General features: G+C 45.1%; 2 protein-coding genes across 7 annotated transcripts in view; both read left to right on the top strand.

Moving 5' to 3' along the window:
- CDK16 (cyclin dependent kinase 16) overlaps window positions 1-6,532 on the top strand; it is a 75,538-nt gene extending 69,006 nt beyond the window's left edge. For 4 of the 5 annotated variants that reach the window (XM_060762777.2, XM_067464301.1, XM_060762780.2 and 1 more), the window contains 2 exons: window positions 121-198; window positions 2,557-6,532. In XM_060762777.2, coding sequence (XP_060618760.1) covers window positions 121-198; window positions 2,557-2,594 — 116 coding nt within the window. In that variant the 3' untranslated portion in view covers window positions 2,595-6,532. Of the gene's footprint in view, window positions 1-120; window positions 199-1,883; window positions 1,934-2,556 lie in introns of all 5 variants that reach the window. The other variant, XM_060762778.2, reaches the window with a different exon arrangement.
- Window positions 6,533-14,634: 8,102 nt separating this feature from the next.
- Window positions 14,635-19,902, top strand: part of USP11 (ubiquitin specific peptidase 11) — a 44,014-nt gene continuing 38,746 nt past the window's right edge. For both annotated transcript variants that reach the window (XM_060762781.2, XM_067464300.1), the window contains exon 1: window positions 14,635-14,825. In XM_060762781.2, the coding sequence (XP_060618764.2) occupies window positions 14,716-14,825 (110 nt within the window). In that variant the 5' untranslated portion in view covers window positions 14,635-14,715. The remainder of the gene's footprint in view (window positions 14,826-19,902) is intronic.

Here is a 19,902-nt window from a genome sequence, read left to right as displayed (position 1 = left end):
CTCCACAAATTGATTTCAGATGAAATTCAAATTCTTGCAGTTCACGCTAGTTAGAAAAAGGAATCTAGAGGGATTCCAGAGGGCTTTATTTCAACTGTTTTTTTCCCCTTTTTCTTGCAGCAACGTCAATATTTGCACTAAAGGAGATTCAGTTACAGAAAGAGACAGGTCTGAGATCGGCCTCCCTTCCTGAATCTGGTGAGAAACAAATGCCTATCAGTGGGAGCTCCTTTCCATCAGCCTTGACCACTGGGAATTGGGACCCATCTGCACCAGCACTTTACCCAGCTTTCCCCACCATCTGCTGCTGGCTTATATGGAAGATACTGTAGTTAGGGATGGCCCTTGCAGGAGGCAGCCGCGGGTGGCAGAGCTGGAAAGAGAGACATCTCAGCATAGGGCTTGGCGGCTCCCATGCCTTTCAGTGAGCTTGTCCAGGAGAACCTCTCAGTAGATAACACTACATAACAAAATTTGAAAAAAAATCTTTCTGGTTTGAAAGTGTTGTTTCTTGTTTAATTGTGTGATATTTACTTTGAAAATAGCAGTTATGGTCCAAAAACTTAGTTTTTGTGGCTCCCATTTTAAAACTTTCATATGCCATTTTAACCTTTTTGTTAAATAATAAAGCTCGGGCCTCCTGGTGGTGCAGCAGGTTAAAGCGCTGAATTGCTGAACTTGCTGACCGAAAAGTCAGCGGTTTGAATCTGGGGAGCGGGGTGAGTTCCCGCTGTTAGCCCCAGGTTCTGCCAATCTAGAAGTTTGAAAACATGCAAAATGTGAGTAGATCAATAGGTACTGCTTCAGCGAGAATGTAAAGGTGCTCCATGCAGACATGCTGGCCACATGACCTTGGAGGTGTCTACGGACAACGCCAGGTCTTCGGCTTAGAAATGGAGATGAGCACCACCCCTCAGAGTTGTACTTGGCTAGACTTAATGTCAAGGGGAAACCTTTACCTTTCAAATAATACATTTTAATCAATTTGAATAATAATACACTTTATTTATATTCCGCCCTTCTGCCCTAGAAGACTCAAAGCAGATTGCAGCATTTACCGAAAACAAAGGCAAACATTCAATGGCTTTATAATTACCATGAGACTTACTAACACAGACAAAGGCTTCTCCTTTCATTTCTGGCTTCTGGAGGCAGTGTTCATCTCTGGCTCTCAGGGAGGTGTTCTCCATTTTCAAGCCAAGGAGCCTGCGTTGTCATGTGTGGCTGGCAAGACCGCTTTGAGTGGTTTTTGCCTTTTCTATCTGCTCACATTTGCATGTTTTCGAACTGCTAGGTTGGCAGGAGCTAGGCTAACAAGGAGCTAACCTGTCTCATGGATTCGAACTGCAAACCTTCAGGTCAGCAGTTCAGCATCACAAGTGTTTAACCCATTGCTTCACAGCGGCCCCAGATTTTTCCATGTTTTTAGGACAGAACCAATTAGAAAATGACTTTTATAACCCAGGCACAAAAATCATGTTACATAGTGTTACATAGCTGTAGTTCAGAGGCTACAGTTTCTTAGCTGTAGTTCAGAGGCTGCTGAAATACAGCTCCCAGCATTCCTCTGCCTTGACTGTGCATGATAGGGCTGGTGGAATGCGCAGTCTAAAAACATCTAGAATACTCAATTCCTCCCCTTCCCTATATGTTTTTTTATCAGATTATTGGGATTTTATGAACACTTTTCCTCTTTGCTGTTTCAATCAGGAAGTCCTGCCACCCATCCCACCCTGAAAGTGCCAACTCCTTTGGCTGTTGTATGCTCTCAAAGATTTCTGTAATTGGAAGCTGTTCATGTTCCACCCGCCCATTCAGCTGCCCAGTTCTCCCCGTAGTTATGCTCTGCGGCTGCGCAGTGAACAGTCTCTCCTCTCCCACAGGCAGCGCCGCTTTCCGGGTAGTGGATACTGAATTTTAGCCACCAGGCCAGGTATCTGTGCCCGTCTGCACTCACCCTTCCATCAGCATCCCTTCCCATTCTCAGCATGATGGGCTGGCATCCTCCCTCCCCTTTGTCATCAGCACACGATTGTAGTCCTTTTGATATTCTGCCTGCCCTGTGGTCTTGCCATCTGCCTGGATGCACACACGCGCGTAGGTGCTGCATCATTTTGGGAATCATAGGCCAAGAGGTGGACAAGGGGTGGGAGCCGGATGGAAAGGGCATGCCGAATAAAGCTTAGCAGCCTAAATACAGAACCCTGAGCCTTAGAGAGCCCCTCTTTCAGGTAATAAACTCATCAAGAGGTCTTAGGGAAGCCATTATCTTTCAGGTATCCACTCCCAAAAACTTGTAAAACAGGGGTTGGAGTAATGATGTCATTGAAGAATTGTAAAGATTTGTTCAGATTGCATGTGTAAAAACATGCATTTATGTTGCAGACGCTCAAATCAGAATTGAAGTGCCGAGTATTTTTAGATACAGAACAAAAATGATCAGTGGGAAAGGAGATATTAAAGGGAGCTGATGTTGAAAATCGGGAGAGCATTTCTAGCAGCAGGACAAGAGCAAAATCCACCTCCCCCATAACTTTGTGTGCCATTTCTCTTCAGTGAATGGGCAGAATGGACGACCGAGCCTGCTGCTTTGAAGCCCACCGATCTGGGTTCTCGCGGAAAGGGGGCAGAAGAGGAACCGGCTCCCCACCACCGCCCTGCAGGCATCCCAACTGGTGGGCGACTCCTCTGTCTTGAACTGCAGAGTGTGGACACGTGCTGGGATTTTCTTGCAGGGTTGAGGGAGGAGGTCACTGTGCCCCGATCCAAGGCTAAGCATGACCTGCTCCCGGTGCAGATGCCCTCAGCTACTGGGATGAACTCTCCTTTTTCACACACTCTCTCTCACACACAAACACGGTGTTCTGTTTTTATTTTTTAAGTTTTATTTTTCAATGCAATATTATAAATATTATATTTGCAAATATCTATAACGAGAGACATCCGCTGCCCTAGCCTCTCCTGGTGTGGGGAGTGTACAGTATTAACTACAAGGGAGCCGAGCCCCACTCCCACTCCAAATGGGGCAAGAAGAAGAGAGGAACACGAAGAGAAAGGAGAAGAAGCCCAGGGGCTATTATATCTTTAGGTCTGTCATCCTCTGCCCTCCGTATGTCTAGAGACACTGGGAATTTTGGAAGATGGTGAATCTTTATTTCATATGGAATCTGCACTCCCCTCTCACCCCTATGAGAACTGTCTTTCCATGAACCTGGGGTGCAGTTCCCCTGACGTGGATGCTTGTTTAGGAGGCTTGGGATTAGGCCGGTGCATCACGTGAGGACTCTCTTGAGTCTTCTGGAAATGTGTTCCTGCCCATTGCTTCCTCCACTGTTGGGTCCTTCGTCCAGGTGACTTTACTGCTGCCGACTGTCCTCCTGCTTCCTAGACGGCTTCAGGTCAGGTGGACAGCCCTCCTTCCAGTTTTCTCTTTGCGCCAAAGCCGAGGCCCTCATTTCTGTCTCCCACGTGTGTCTTCCATAGGTCCTGATCTACACCTCGCTTGGGCTCTCCTCACACATTTGGTTGGCACTGTCCATTTCATCTGAGTTCATCCCATTGAACAGCCATGTCTTGCATTAATTACTTCTTTAGCACTCAGGGTTTGCACTGATGATTCTTTTGCCTCCATATGGAATGTTCACACACCCCTCGCATGGGATTTGTGTTGAAGACGTTCCTAGCAGCTCATGCCTTGTTCCCCTTCCCACTCCTTTCATCCTTGGAATCATTTTGAATGGTACTCACCCTGGCCTTTCTCCGGCATTTCCTAAACTTTTACTTGGTCTTCACACCTTGCATGTGTCTTGGTCCTTGTTCCAACGTTCCTTCTGCTTCCACACTGGCCCTTCTGCAGTGTTACCACCTTGACTTTCCCTATGATAATTTTGCTTTTCTGCCTCTCAATACTTGGTCCGAAAGACCGAGTCTTTTCACCCTTATTCTTTCCTGGATCAAAGATAAACCAACATCCCTTGTGAGGATTATCCCCAGGGTAATCCTGACCTTTGCCCTCCACATCAGTTCTGAATGTCCTCTGCCCTGTTGCTGAGTCTTTATAGTCAAAATACTTTTCTTCCATCTTTGCAACCTGTAAGTCACCAGCTCCTTAAAATTAATCCCATTAGCCTTCTAGCCTACCTTTCCCAAGCCAGTACTGTCCAGGTGGAATTGGACTACAGTCCGTGTCTCCACAGCTATGGAGGCCAATGGACGTTGAGAACTGTAGTCCAACCCCTCCCCTTTCCCCCGTCTAGAGAGTGCATTATTTTGGGGACATTTGATTTTTAGATCTACAGATCCTCAAAGAATTTGTCTCCCTTCCCTTCTATATTTCCTGAAACAAAATACTCACAGACCTTGTCCCTAGCTTTGCCTACCAAGGACCCAGCATTTTTCCTTTCAGCTCAGATACCTGAGTATGTGAAACCGAAGGATGTGAATCCAGATCCTCGCCTTTTCCCTCATATGTGTATAGTCAAGATGGCACCCATCACCCCTCCCTTTGATGACAACCCTTATATATATACATATATATATATATAATTATATATATACATACATATACAGTGTGTTTGTGTGTATATATGTAGATATGTAACCATTTTTATATGCAGCATGATGCCCTTGTAAGGTTAAAAAAACCCCTTCCACCCCAATCCTAATAAGAGCCATAATACTATTGTTGTTATTATTGTTATTACTGATGACCCTCAGGCAACATATAGGACTTTTGACTGTGCCTCCTCGATAGAGGACATACAGAAACATAGCCTGCCTTGTTTCTGGAATTCAAAGAATTAGCAGCGCAAGGCTCAGCTTGGGCAATGGAGAAATCTGAGGCAAATCTCAGCACCCGATCTGATAGCCACGGTGAATTAGCTGAGAAGAACCAATGCTCAGGGGATAAAAGAGGGTTGTGTTTACAAAAGGGTACTAATAAGATAGAGAAGCCAGCCTTTCCCCCTCCATGCAGTAGACAGCCAGAAAAGGATCTCTTTTGCCTAATAATCTGCCTGCATGACCCCAGTCCCTGCCTGATCTGCTCTAAACTCTGGCCTTCCAGTTGCTTCCTTTTTGTCTACTCTCTTGATTGCACCTTAAGACCTGGAAGAGCTTTTGTAAGGTGGGTCTGTTTTTTGATCCCATCCAGTCACCGTTGTATCTTCCTTCCAAGAACTGTCTTTTTAGGAGATTTGGACTTAGCGTGCTAATGTAGAAGGTCTCCCAGCCTCACATCTTAAAGGGCCCTTCAGTCTCTGAGACATCAATTATACTTCCAACAGGAGTTTGCCATGAGTAGAATATGTCTTTCTATTGCTCCTCCTTCTGCGCCCTGTTGTGCAGACATAAAGTTTAGTCTGATTTAATTTAGCAGTAGCTGTGGTTTGCGACCTTCACTCTGATTAAGGTTTAAAGTGTAAAAGTGAAGGCATAGTAGTGTCTGCCAAGCTAAATCTCCTTGGAGAGCATGTCTTGGGGAGACGTTAGAAGGATTGGATAGGAGAACTGACTTAACCACGGTTTACTCAAATCAGAGAGAATGGGGTAACCAAGAGTAATAGAAACCATAGTTTGTAAGACTAATTTCAAATCATGCTTTCAGATCCTGGTTTGCAGCCATTCCTTATCTGGGGTTCAGGTACTAAAAAAGAGGACAGCAGTCTCATGTCTGCTTGATTCCTGTTGCAACGTTTTGAGCAAAATGATGGGGAAGCAAAGCCCAAAATATATGGTGCTGCTTTTGGGGGGCCAGAATCCTATCTGGCTTGGCTCATAGAGCCTCTTCCTATTCCTTCTTTTACTGGAAGAGAGGAGTTGGACATTCTAGAGTACAGGAGGAAGATCCTCCTGTTCTGCAGACATACATTTTCTTGGTACTGAGTTTTCAGGCCTTTTAAATCATTGTGGGAATTGTAGTTTGGGGAGTTTCTGAAGATTTGGTAGAAATGTCAAGGCTGCATGGGAAATTTGGAAATTGCAGAGGCTACAGCAGAGATGGAGAGCCTGGCTGCTAAATCAGTTTGTTCATAGCATAGATGTATTAATCTACACCTGAAGAGGCAGATCATTTAGGTGTAAGAGGAAACCGAAATGGCCTCTTGGACAATGAATGTACAGAGGGTCTGGACTTTGCTGGTTGAGGGAAAAGGGGGAAAGCCCAGAATTTGTGAGCTGGAAGAGATCGACCCACTCTTTCTTGCGGCAAACAGAAACCCTGGAGTAGATAATCATTCGCATGTGGGATGGATGGCTCCATGTGCTTCCAACCCCGTACTCCAACCCACTCACATCCAGCTTTTCATGGCATACTGGTGGAGTCTGGAAGTAGGAAACTCCTCCCGTTTTGAACTTGGACTAAGGGAGTAGCCTTCCTTTCTTGCATATACGATTGTGGCAGAGGAAGAGTCCCCTGGGGAAAGAAATGAGTGGAATTATCTCTCCCAGATGCTCCCTCCACCCCATTGGGGGTGGGGGTTAACAAATGCGCCATATTGAAATGTACGGAACTGATTAAAAGTCTCCAACAATGTCAGGTGTTTGATGCGTCTTTATTCTGAAGTTGGTGCTTTCTCTGGTTTGGAGGAGACGCTGTTGAAGCCCACTTGGTCCAGGACGCTCAGTATCAACAGCAGGTGAGATTACCCTTCTAACTTGAAACTACGAGGGTTATCCGGAAAGTAAGTTTACAAGATTTTCTTAAAATACAAAGAAATAATATATTTTAATAAAGCTTACATGGGTTGTAGCATAACTGTTACATTATTTTTCTACATAATCACCATTCGGTTCAATACATTATGTCATCTGTGGGACGAGTTTTTGATACCTGTGTGATAGAAGTTTCCCTTCACCTTTTTCAGCCAGTTCGTCACTTCGGCTTTCACCTTGTCATCAGAAAGGTGTTTTCCACCCAGATGTTCCTTCAATTTAGTGAACAGATGATAGTCACTGGGTTCGAGATCGGGGCTGTGAGAGGGATGGCTTAAAACATCCCAACCAAATGAAGTCAACAATTCTTGTGTTGCATGAGAGATGTGCGGATACGCATTGTCATGAAGGAGAGACTCCTTTCGTCAGCATCCCACAATGTTTGTTTTGGATGGCTCTGTAAAGTTTCTTCATGGTCTCATAATATATTCCGTACCCATTTTGTCACATGCTGTCTTAACATGACATCCTCTCCATAAACTGAAATGATTTCGTGATGAATCACAGCAGCATTCAGACTTTTAGCATTTAAGTAGCGTATTACAGCTCGAACTTTGCACTTGGAGGGAAACAGAATGAGGACACTCATCTCTAACCTTCACCACAACGTCAGTCAATGAGCTACTGATGACTGGCACTGCTCGTTCACTTCCGCTGGCTTCCTGCTACGGTGATGCCAACTTCCCCTGTGAAAATTCCCCACGAGAGCTACATGCATTGTAAACTTATTTTCTAGATAATCCTTGTACTATTGGTGGGAAATTCTGCTACTACTGCTGTTTTGCAGGTGGGCAATGCGGCCTACGAAGGGCACAGGACTTCTTCAAAAACAAGCTGTCCACTCCAGTGTGATGTTCCACTTTAGACTCCCTCGATGGAAGTATTTAATGAGAATGCCCAATATTGTATGAAAAGAGCTGCTTTTGCCAGATCTTCTGCAGCCATTCATGGAATCGCTCCTTTGTTCACACTTTTGCCCATGAAGGAACAGCTAGGGATAAATGTTCCAGAACATAACAGTGAAACAAGTGTGTTTTGCTTACTCTTGGATGGATTGGGAGTCCTTGCCACTTGTCAGATAATCTGTATTCTGTCTAGGTTCACCTTTTATCACCTGAACATCTGTGTGCCCTGCACATGTGGGTGGTTGAACCAGAGAGTTCAGGCAATTGTCAACACTCTTCCTTAAGCATTTTAAAGTAAGAGAATTTCAAGATATTTCTAGAGAGACTATTGTATATATGTTTGAGTCCTCAGCTTCTTTATATAATATTACATTGCAGATTTATTTATATATTGTGTCAGAGGCAGACCAAACAGTTACATTGCATTTTTTAACAAACAAACAAAACACAAAGTTTGCAAGCTTGGTAGTTGATTAAATGTCCTTTGACCAGTGGCTGGCCACTTGGAGTGCCTCTGTGTTGATGCAAGAAGGTCCTCCATTGTGCATGTGGCAGGGCTCAGGTTGCATTGCAGCAGGTGGTCTGTAGTTTGCTCTTCTCCACACGCATGTTGTGGATTCCACTTTGTAGCCCCATTTCTTAAGGTTGGCTTTGCATCTTGTGGTGCCAGAGTGCAGTCTGTTCAGCGCCTTCCAAGTCGCCCAGTTTTCTTTGTGCCCAGGGGGGAGTCTCTCGTTTGGTATCGGCCATTGACTGAGGTTCTGGGTTTGAGCCTGCCACTTCTGGACTCTCGCTTGCTGAGGTGTTCCAGCGAGTGTCTCTGTAGATCTTAGCAAACTATTTCTTGATTTAAGTCGTTGACATGCTGGCTGATATCCAAACGGGATGGGCTGGAGATGTCACTGCCTTGGTCCCTTCACTGTTGGTTGCTACTTCCCGGCGGATGTCAGGTGGTGCAATACGGGCTAAACAGTGTAATTTCTCCAGTGGTGTAGGGCGCAGACACCCCGTGATGATGCAGCATGTTTCATTAAGAGCCACATCTACTGTTTTAGCACACTGGGCATGCATACTCAGCAGCAGAGTAGCATAGCGCAAGGGCAGATGTCTTCACTGTGTCTGGTTGTGATCCCCAGGTTGTGCCAGTCAGCTTTCATATGATATTATTTCTAGTGCCCACTTTTTGCTTGATATTCAGGCAGTGCTTCTTGTAGGTCAGGGCACGGTCCAGAGTGACTCCCAGATATTGCAGATATCCCAGACATTGCAGATAAGTAATCATAATTTCCAGCACATTGCAGGACACAACTATCAGAATATTATACTTTCATTAGGGCTAATGCTTGATCTCTGTATCTCTTTAACAGACACAAAACTAATGAACGGATACAAGAACACCACCCTAAAGCATTTAATACAGTCCTTTATCCATCACCAACATCATTATGAAGTTCTTCCATAGTTCTCCATAGTGTCTGCGAAGACATTGTATAGCCACTTCCTAAGGGCATTTAAATTTAGACAATTTTCTTCTAACCACCCCAACATTACAACTTAGACAATTTTAAGTATAGCTTCTCATCTGTTTACGGGATTACACATTTCTTAACAGCTTCTGTGTATACTCAGGCATCTAAGGGCTGATGGGGAGCATTATCAAAACTCATAACACCTGCTATTATGAACATGTTAATTGGCATTAAGATGCATAATGGGACATGCATCTCTTATTTATTTCTGTGTTAGAATAACCTTACCACTACCAGCATAGCATCTTTGGGTAGCATGTCAGGTCCAAATATAGGACTATCAACAACTGTTTGTCAGCATCTGCTGTGGAAGCATTTGAAAGCAACCTAAATTATTGCTCTAATTTAAGGTTTGCTTATGTTTTTGTGCATCCTCAGCTTATCAGATATTCAGTTTCGCTGTGGGGCATGATTTAACTGTATGCACCACAGGTTGTTGCCTAGTGGTCTCTGTGTCATTAGAAATCCTACACTCTCTTGTTGAGCATCTTAAAATGTACCAATCTGCAGGATTTGTTCTCACGTACATATGGTTTCTGGATTGCACATGTGGGGTCTCTTGTCTCCCGTGTTTACATTCCATCTAATATCTGGTAGTTTTCACAGAAAAAAGTGGAAACAGCGAAGTTATATTCTATACTTTATTTTATTGTACAGCCAAGTTAAGGGCTTTCCTTTACTCTCTTTTGTGGGCATTTGTTCTCTGGCCGCTGCAGCTTGAAGCTAGTTCAAACTGTATTAAAAGGTCAGTGTAGATGGGGCCACTTGATGCAGATGATGACACAAGTGATACACAAGTTTGCCCTCTTATAAACATTGGCTCAGCCTGACTTGGAATGCACCTCCACTGTTGAATTAATGCAGTTTGGCACCACTTTAACTGCCAGGGCTCAATGCTATGGAATCCTGGAAGTTGTGGTTTCACAAGCCTTGGGCCTTCTCTATCAGAGGGCGGGTGCCTCACCAAACTAAACATCCCTGGATTCCATTGCATTGATCCATGGCAGTTAAAAGTGATATCAAACTGCATTAAGGCTACAGTGTTGAGACGCACCCTTGATGTAAAGCAGCTTCTTATGTGTTCCCTCATGGCAAGCCAGAAGCAGGAAAGCTTACTCAAGGATGCTTTTTACAAAATAATTGTCAAAAGGGTTTTTTTAAAGGACACAACTGTTGAACACTGACTTCCCCACCCCCGTACCCTGGGTCTAATTATTAAATTGATAAAATTAATACAACAGTGGAGCGTTCTGCAGGTAGTGACAACTGTTATTTTTGACCAAGGAGGAGCCCCAGCACCAGCCAGCTACCAGCACCCGGGATACTGTTAGCAACCATCTCCCCTTTTTATTAATTGTATTGTTTTAACCCCTTAAATAAATGTAGTTGTCCTTAGCCTCTGCTTCAGTCCCTCCTTGTGCCTCTCTGTCTTTTTTCTCTTGCTATGACCCCTTACTGCCAGCCTGGTGACCGTTCGGGCCACATGGCCCATGGCCCTCAACACCCATTGCAAGAGGGCCATCATTGCCTTTTCCCAGAATCTAACCACCCTCTCATGTTCCTGAACTCCTTTTGCCATCTTCCCACCTCCGTGTGTGCCTCAGTTCCCTCGGTGGGAGCCTTGATATCTACTGAACCTTTAATTTTCATTTACTTCACTTTTGCCCCAATGAGCCCGTATATACTCTGACTCCCCCGTGGGTGCCCAGGGTCTCCACAGTTGTCAGGTCCCCCTCTACACCCATAGATCCCCCCCCCCCCGTACGTGTTTCCCTCTCTCTGTGGATATGAGATCTCTGCAGCCATTGGGTTCCCCCGGTATCTGCGGTCCCCTCCCATGTGTTTTGTCTAATATTTCAATATTTTATATCTTGATATAAAACTTTAAAACCACTCACCTTGGTGACCTTTCATCAACACCTCTTGACCTGGGAATCTTTTCCAGCAGTTTTCCTGGTCATCTTCTATTTAAGAGGACTCAATCACCCATCATCTTTGACCCATACCACTGGTTGTGCAGACGCAACAGGCTTCGGAGTTGGACCACCTATTCTTTGTGCAGCCCCACGAACATATCAGTGGACATTTATGACTTGCCATTTTCTTCCCTGATGTTGGGATGACTTGCCCTGTTTTCTACATTGTAATTTCCCCATTTCCCGGGGATGGATTCTTAATCCCATCATCATAAACAATATGCTGCTGGTGCAGAGTCGCCAGACCCGCACAGTTGGGCTCATAATCATCACAACAATAAAACTCATGTGACCTGAGGGCCCTGCATTCTTCATCCCAGAGTTGGGACAAGGTAATCAAATAATGAAATGATGTCTTCTTTGTCTAAGGCTTCTGTCCATCCCCTCATCAGCCATTGGAGAGCACAAAATCTATATCCCATTGCCATCGAGTGCCATAATTCCACCCGTGCAGGGAGTCCTCATCAACTGGCCTCTGACGTCAGAGGAGCTCAGCTAATCACGGCGAAGCCAGATCCAGCTGGGGTGAGAGCGGTAATTTCAAAGGATTCAACTGTATATACTTAGTGAGCTTTATTTGGGAATATTGGGCTTCTTTGCTCGTCAGGCGCCTGGGCCCACAGGGTGGCCATGGCAGGTACTCGGTATCCACACCTCAGGTTTCGACATCTGCGGCTTGGATCCCACTATCCGTGGCCGTTTTAAATTGCTCGATTTCACAAGTAGCTTAGTTTTAAAACTGATCTTTACACTGGTATGAAGATCTTATCTCGATCTTTATCTGCACAAGAAGCACAAAGAGCAGCTTTCTTTTAAATGTGACATGGTGCCTATACCTATGTTGTTCATTCATTCAGTTGCTTCCGAGTCTTCGTGACCTCATGGACCAGCCCATGCCAGAGATCCCTGTCAGCCGTGGCCACCCCTTGCTCCTTCAGAATCAAGCCGGTCAGTTCAAGGATAACATCCATACATCTTGCCCTTCCTTTTTCCTTCCATTTTCCCCAGCATCATTGTCTTCTCTAAGCTTTCCTGTCTTTTTATTATGTGCCCAAAGTACTTCATCTTGGCCTCTACTATTCTTCCCTCCAGTGAGCAGTCGGGCTTTATTTCCATAGCCTATACCTATGTTCAACAGTAAAAATGAGTCGCTTCACCGACCCGTCTGGCTATGTGCCCTTAGTAAAGAAGGCGGATGAAGGCCTGAAGCTTCCCTTAAATAGTTCACTTCATCAAGCCTGTATGGCTATGTGCCCTTACGAAAGATGGCGGCTAAAGGCCTGAAGCCTTTCTTAGGCCCCTTCCGTACAGCTTAATAAAATCCCACATTATCTGTTTTGAACTGGCATATATGGCAGTGTGGGCTCAGATAACCCACTTCAAAGCAGACATTGTGGGAGTTTCTGTCTTGATATTCTGTGTTATATGGCTGTGTGGAAGGGCCCTTAGAATAGTTCATTTCACCAAGCCTGTCTGCTTATGCACCCTTACTAAAGATGGCGGGTGAAGGCCTGAAGTCTTCTTTAGATTTTATTTATTTATCGTGTCAGGAGCAAACCAAACAGTTGAATTACATTTTTTAACAAACAAACAAACAAAACACAAAGTTAAAGGAGTTCCACTGGCTGCCATTCATTTACCGGACCCAATTCAAGGTGCAGGTTCTTACCTACAAAGCCCTGAACGCTTTGGGACCCGTCTACCTGCGTGATCGCATCTCTGTATACGAACCCACACGATCCCTTTGATCATCCGGGGAGACCCTGCTCACGATCCCACCAGCATCTCAGGCACGGTTGGTGGGGATGAGAGAGATGGCCTTTTCAGTGGTGGCCCCTCGACTCTGGAACTCACTCCCTAAAGACATCAGACAGGCCCCAAACTTGGCAGTCTTTAGGAGGAGCTTGAAGACGTGGTTGTTCCAGTGTGCCTTCCTGGTATAATGATCCCATAGCACTTTGTCCTCCAAAGCACTTTACATTTTTTAGATCTGCTCGTATGCCCTTCCAGCCACAAACTCCACTATCACATTTCGTCCATGTCCCATCATTATTTGCATTTTAACTTTACATTTATTTGGCGTTCCCACTGTTTTTAATTGCGTGTTGTCTTATTGATAATGTTGTATATTTTATTGTCTATGTTTTTATTTTAATTGCTTGTACTGTCATTGTTTTGCTTGTATTGTTGTATTCGGGCTTGGCCTCATGTAAGCCGCACAGAGTCCCTTGAGGAGATAGTAGCGGGGTACAAATAAAGTGTTGTTATTATTATTATTATTATTATTATTATTATTATTAAGTTTGCAAGCATGGTAGTTGATTAAATGTCCTTTGACTAGTAGCTGGCCACTTGGAGTGCCTCTGGTGTTACTATAAGAACGTCCTCCATTGCGAATGTAGCAGGGCTCAGGTTCTTTAGATAATTGACTTCAACAAGCCAGTATGGCTATGTGCCCTTACTAAAGATGGCAGATGAAGGGCTGAAGCCTCCCTTAGATAACTTACTTCACCAAGCCTGTCTGGCTGTGTGCCCTTACTAAAGATGGTGAATGAAGGCCTGGAGCTTTCCTTAGATAATTAACTTCACTAAGCATGTCTGGCTTATGCGCCCTTACTAAAGATGGAGGATAAAGGCCCAAAGCCTCCCTTAGATCAATGGTTGTCAACCTGTAGGTCCCCAGGTGTTCCCCACAGGTTGAAAACCACTACCTTAGATAATTCACTTCACCAAGCCTGTCTGGTTAAGCGCCCTTCCTAAAGATGGCGGATAAAGTCCCGAAAGCCTTCCTTAGATGGGTTGTTGTAGGTTTTTCCGGGCTATATGGCCATGTTCTGGAGGCAATTTTTCTCCTGACGTTTCGCCTGCATCTATGGCAAGCATCCTCAGAGGTAGTGAGGTCTGTTGGAAGTAGGAAACATGGGTTTATATATCTGTGGAATGACCAGGGTGAGACAAAGGACCCCTGTCTGCTGGGGCTAGCTGTGAATGTTTCAGCTGATCACCTTGATTTGCATTCAATGGCCTGGAAGCGCCTGGGGGAAATCTCTTGTTGAGAGTGATTTTATGTGCCTGTTTGTTTCCCCTCTGTTGTTTTGCTGTTGTAGATGGTTTACTTCATCAAGCCTGTCTGGCTATGTGCCCTTACTAAAGATGGCAGATAAAGGCCTGATAATTAACTTCAACAAGCCTGTCTAGCGATGCGCCCTTATTAAAGATGGCGGAAAAAGACCTGAAGTATCTTCCCTGCCAGGTGCCAAAGCTGAGGGAACAGAAGTTACCCAAAATACAGGGTGACATCGTTTTGTAATTCCTATTTCAACCAGTTCCCAGCTTTTTTAAATTTTCTTTTCAGGGTTTAAGAATGTTTAAGATAACCTCTTGATTTAGGTTTAGTTTCATTGGCCAACCAAGATGGCGCCCGTGGGCGGGGATAGCCCTACCCAACATGGCGGCGTCGGCCTCTTCCGCCCGGAGTTGCCACACCTATCACGGCCGGGCGGAAGCCGGTGGGCGGGGCCCCGAGGAGCCGGGAGTCGCGGCTTGGGAAAGAAGGCGCCCTCAGTTGCTGGCTTCCGGGCTGGATGGTGGGCGATGGCGGCCGAGCGGGGGCTGCCGGGTCTGGAGGCCCAGAGGCGGCAGGTCGAGGGGGAAGGCCCCACCCAGCCGGGCCTGGAGCGGCCCCTCCGAGCCGGGGAGAAGTGGTAAGCGGGGAGCGAGGCTGAGGAAGGGAGCAAGGCCTTTCCCGGAGTGTCCTCTGAGCAGACTGCGCCTCCCAGCAGGGCCATGGCAGTGGAAGGCAACATCCGAGCGCTGGAACAATGACCCTGGGCATTCAGGACAATTGCCTCCTCCTTTGGAAAGAGGAAACACTGGGAATGCATCTGGGCAGCAAGCAACAAGGCATGGGCAAGCTTTGGCCCTGCAGGTGTTTTGGACTATAACTCCCACAATTCCTAACAGCCTCAGGCCCCTTCCTTTTCCCTCTCAGCCGCTTAAGCGGCTGAGAGGGAAAAGGAAAGGGCCTGAGGCTGTTAGGAATTGTGGGAGTTGTAGTCCAAAACACCTGCAGGGCCAATGCTTGCCCTTGCCTAGTCTCCACTCTACCTAATGCAGTTTGAGCCCACTTTCACTGCCTTAGCTCAATGCCTTGGACTCTCTGGAGTTGTAATTTCACAAGATCTCTCGCTTTCTCTGCAAAGGAGACAGAAAACCTCACCACATAATGTAATGATGGGATATTTCTGTATTGCAGTGTTTCTCAAACTTCCTAATGCCATGACCCCTTAATACAGTTCCTCATGTTGTGGTGACCCTCAACCATAACATTTCATGACTGCTACTGTTGCTACTGTTATGAAAAATAATGTAAATATCTAATATGCGGGATGTATTTTCATTCAGTGGACCAAATTTGGCACAAATACTTGATACACCCAAATTTGAATACTTGTGGGATTAGGAGAGGGGAGGTAATTTTGTCATATGGGAGTTGTAGTTGCTGGGATTTATAGTTCACCTACAATCAAAGAGCATTCTGATGGAATTGAACCAAACTTGGCACACATATGCCCAAATGCAAACAGTGGTGGGGTTTGGGGAAAATAGGCCTTGACATTTGGGAGTTGTAGTTGCTGGGATTTATAGTTCACCTACAATCAAAGAGCATTCAGAACCCCACCAATAATACAATAGGACCAAACATCCCACACAGAACCCCCATGATGAACAGAAAATAATGTTTTCTGATGGTCTTTGGCAACCCCTCTGACACCCCCTCATGATCCCTCTGGGGGTCCCGACCCCCAGGTTGAGAAACACTGCTGTATTGCCTTTCTCCAAGGACACAAGGCGGTTTACAACCATTGTTAAAATATAAAATAACCCATTAAAATAATCCCAGAATCATTGCCCTGATTCCACAGCATAGAGCCATGGCCATGAGAGTGGGGTCAAGCTGCATTCACTCATCTGTCTAGAGCAGTAGTTCTCAACCTGTGGGTCCCAAGATGTTTTGGCCTTCAACTCCTAGAAATCCTAACAGTTTGTAAACTTGCTGGGATTTCTGGGAGTTGTAGGCCAAAACACTTGGGGACCCATAGGTTGAGAACCACTGATCTAGAGGTCCTCCCAGTTGGAGTCGGTGAGGGCCCTGCCACACAGGCCTAGATCCCAGAATATCAAGGCAGAAAATCCCACAGTATCTTAGTATGGACTCAGATAACCCAGTTCAAAGCAGACATTGTGGGATTTTCTCCCTTGATATTCTGGGATATAGGGCTGTGTGGAAGGGCCCTGAGTTCACACTGCCCTATATTCCAGTTCAAATAAGATACTGTGGAGTTTTCTGCCTTGATATTCTGGGATATTTCTGCCGACCTAGCAGTTCGAAAACATGCAAATGTGAGTAGATCAATAGGTACCGCTCCGGTGGGAAGGTAACGGTGCTCCATGCAGTCATGCCGGCCACATGACCTTGGAGGTGTCTACGGAAAACACTGGCTCTTCGGCTTAGAAATGGGGATGAGCACCACACCCCAGAGTCAGACATGACTGGACTTAATGTCAGGGGACTACCTTTACCTTATTCTGGGATATAGTGCTGTGTGGAAGGGCCCTGTGTCCACACTGCCCTATATTCCAGTTCAAACCAGATATTGTGGGATTTTCTGCCTTGATATTCTGGGATATAGGGCTGCATGGAAGGGCCCTGTGTTTTATTCCTGAGTTCAATATAACTGTCTACTTCCTGCCTTCGCCATTCTTGCTTAGCTGTTGAACTTGAGGGGGTTTATTTTTGGATAGGGAGCCATTGAGATCATGGGCCCTCCCAGACAGGACCTATATCCCAGCATCTGATCCCAGGTTTTCTGTTTATCCCAGATTATCTGACAGTGGGGACTCATATAATGCAGTTTAAAGCAGAAAACCTGGGGTCAGATTCTGGGATATAGGGCCTGTCAGGAAGGGCCTGTTGTTTGAGTTTTGGACTACTCCAGGCATCCTCAATCTGCAGCCCTCCAGTTTGAGCCCGCTTCTACACAGCTGTATAAAATACACATTGAACATTGGTCAACATACACATTGGTGGAGCATGAGGATATGGCAGTGTGGACTCAAATAACCCAGGGCCCTTCCACACATCTATATAACCTAGAATATTAAGGTAGAAAATTCCACAATATCTGTTTTAAACTGGGTTACCTGAGTCCACACTGCCATATATCCCAGTTCAAAGTAGATAATGTGGGTTTTTATTCAGCTTCGTGGAAGGGGCCCCAGTTCAAAGCAAATATTGTGGATTATCTTCCTTGATATTCTTGGTTATATGGCTGTTTGCATGGTCCCTGGGCCTCCAATCCCCAGAAGCTCTAGCCTGCTTGTTTAGTGAATTCTGGGAGTTGGAGGCCCAAATAGCTGGAGGGCCACAGTTTAAGGATGCCTGCATTAGACTGTGGAGTCTTTGGATTCCTGTCAGACCTTGAAATCCTCTGAGGGCTCTTCCACACAGCCATATAACCCAGAATATCGAGGCAGAAAATCTCACAATATCTGCCTTGAACTGGGTTGTCTGAGTCCACAATTCCATGTGTTCCAGTTCATATCAGAAAGCATTGGATTTTGTTCAGCTGTGTGGAATGGGCCAGAGTGTTCTTGGGCAAGTTACTCTCTCTCGGCCTCAGAAGCACACAAGGCTAAACCACTTGCAAAGACAACACTTTGGTGGGGTTGCCATTGGTCAGAAATGGCTTGAAGGTATGCAGCAACCAGAACAACAAAGACTGTTGTGGAAATCTTTCTTTTTATTCTGGAAACTCCCAGCTGCACCAAGTGGGGGAATTCTAAAAGTTATAGTCCAAAGAACTTTCCCAAGTCCTGCTCTTGTTCTAGTTATTCATTGGATTTGATGTAATACTGAAGCTTACATCATTCAGGATTAGTTCTTCTTAAGAATTATTCTAAATATCCTCTTTATTTGCCGTTTTGGAAATACTAGCACTTGCTATCTTATTTCGGATTTGGGAAAGAGTATTCTCAACCCTGGGTTGCTGTGAGTTTTTCATGGCTGTATGGCCATGTTCCAGTAGCATTCTGCCTGCATCTGTGGCAAGCATCCTCTGAGGTTTGTTCAGAGATTTAACAAATCTCTGAGGATGCCAGCCACAGATGCAGGTGAAATGTCAGGAGAGAATGCTACTGGAACGTGGTCATACAGCCCGAAAATTTCACAGCCACCCAGTGATTCTAGCCATATCCACATATTCTCAACTCACTTTGAATGAGATGGCATGTTTCTTGAATTTGGTTTTTCTGGGCCTTTTCATAGCTCCCTCCTGTGACTTGAATGTCATCTAAGGCAAAAACCTCAACCACATATGGGCATTTCCGCTGGGAGAAAATGATAATCACAGATATTTGTTCTCATTGTGTTAGTTTCGTTTAAAATAAGCTTTCCCTGCCCTAGATACATTGGGTGCATCTACATAGCAGAATGAATGCAGTTTGACCCCACTTTAGCTGCCATGGCTCAGAGCAGTGGAATTGTAGGAGTTGTAGTTTGGTAAAGTACAGGCACTCCTTGGCAGAGGCTAAAAACCTTGCAAAACTACAATTGTCATTAATTCTATAGTGTAGATGTGCCCATTGTCAAAATGTGTGTCCCTTGCAAGTGCCATTCCTTTAAAACCGAAACCTGGAATGAAAATTAGTCATTTCCTTAACAACTAGGTTTCTAAGTTGTGGCAAGATTGAGCTGACTTTGATCCCTCTCTCCTTCTTAACTAGTCTTTCTATGCCTTCTTGTTGCAATACAAACAGAAATATTGTCTGGTAATGTTGGGTTGGCCTTTTGTGGCCTTTTAAATCCACAAGAGCCTTGATTCCCCTTTGAATGGTAGCCTTCAGTCTGAAGATGAGTGAGTTGTCATATGCAAACCCTCCCTCTATCTGCTTGTTTCATGACCTTCTTACCACAGTAGTTTTTAAGTCTTTCTGGGCCGGACAAGGCTAGGCTGAAAGATTAGTTTCAGTTTCCTCGCTGTCCCACCTCGGAGCCAAACCCACACGCTGTCAGCACGCCTGTCTTACATATTTTGCTGGGCATCTTGCCTGCTTGTGTGTATCCTTATTTGACTTTATTCCCTGCAGAATGAGTTTTGGTTTTTATTCTTGATCAGCCAATATACTTCCTGTTTCATAGGGTATGGTTGACACTCTACCTCAGCTGATTCAGTTTTTTTTAAAAAAAAAAGTTCTCTTGGTGGGTAAATGTAGAAAAAGTATGTTTTATGTGCCTTGGTCCCTCCAAACTGTTGGGTGCTGACTTGCAAATGTCATCTGGGTTGACACAGCTGTTTGGGAGCAGCTGTTCATCAACGAAACATCTCCTTGTCGCAAAGGCAGAGAGGCAAACTGTCTTACAAGGACACAGAGACGTCTCCACAGTGTATACATTGCAACTGTCCTGATTTGGCATGGGCAATTCTGATTCTTCCCCTCATCCCACTTTTTCAACTGCTTTGAAATATACCAGTTTTTCTTTCATGTTTCTCATTTATCCTCAATGTCCTTTAATTGGTACTAACTAAGTTCAAAGTTAAAAATGGTTTGTTCTGTATTCATCACAAAAGGGAGAGTTGCTTTCCAAAACAAACTCACATCCTCTCTGATCTTGTTCTTTCTTATTAATTTCTTTGGGCTTCTGGACCACACTCTGAATCCTAGAGTTGGAAGAGACCTCTTGGGTCATCCAGTCCAACTCCCTGCCAAAAAGCAGGAAAA

This window comes from Anolis sagrei, chromosome 2 (genome assembly GCF_037176765.1).
Source record: "Anolis sagrei isolate rAnoSag1 chromosome 2, rAnoSag1.mat, whole genome shotgun sequence".
Lineage (NCBI taxonomy): Eukaryota > Metazoa > Chordata > Lepidosauria > Squamata > Dactyloidae > Anolis > Anolis sagrei.
Note: the sequence above shows the minus strand (reverse complement) of the source record. Positions and strands in the feature narration are given on the sequence as shown.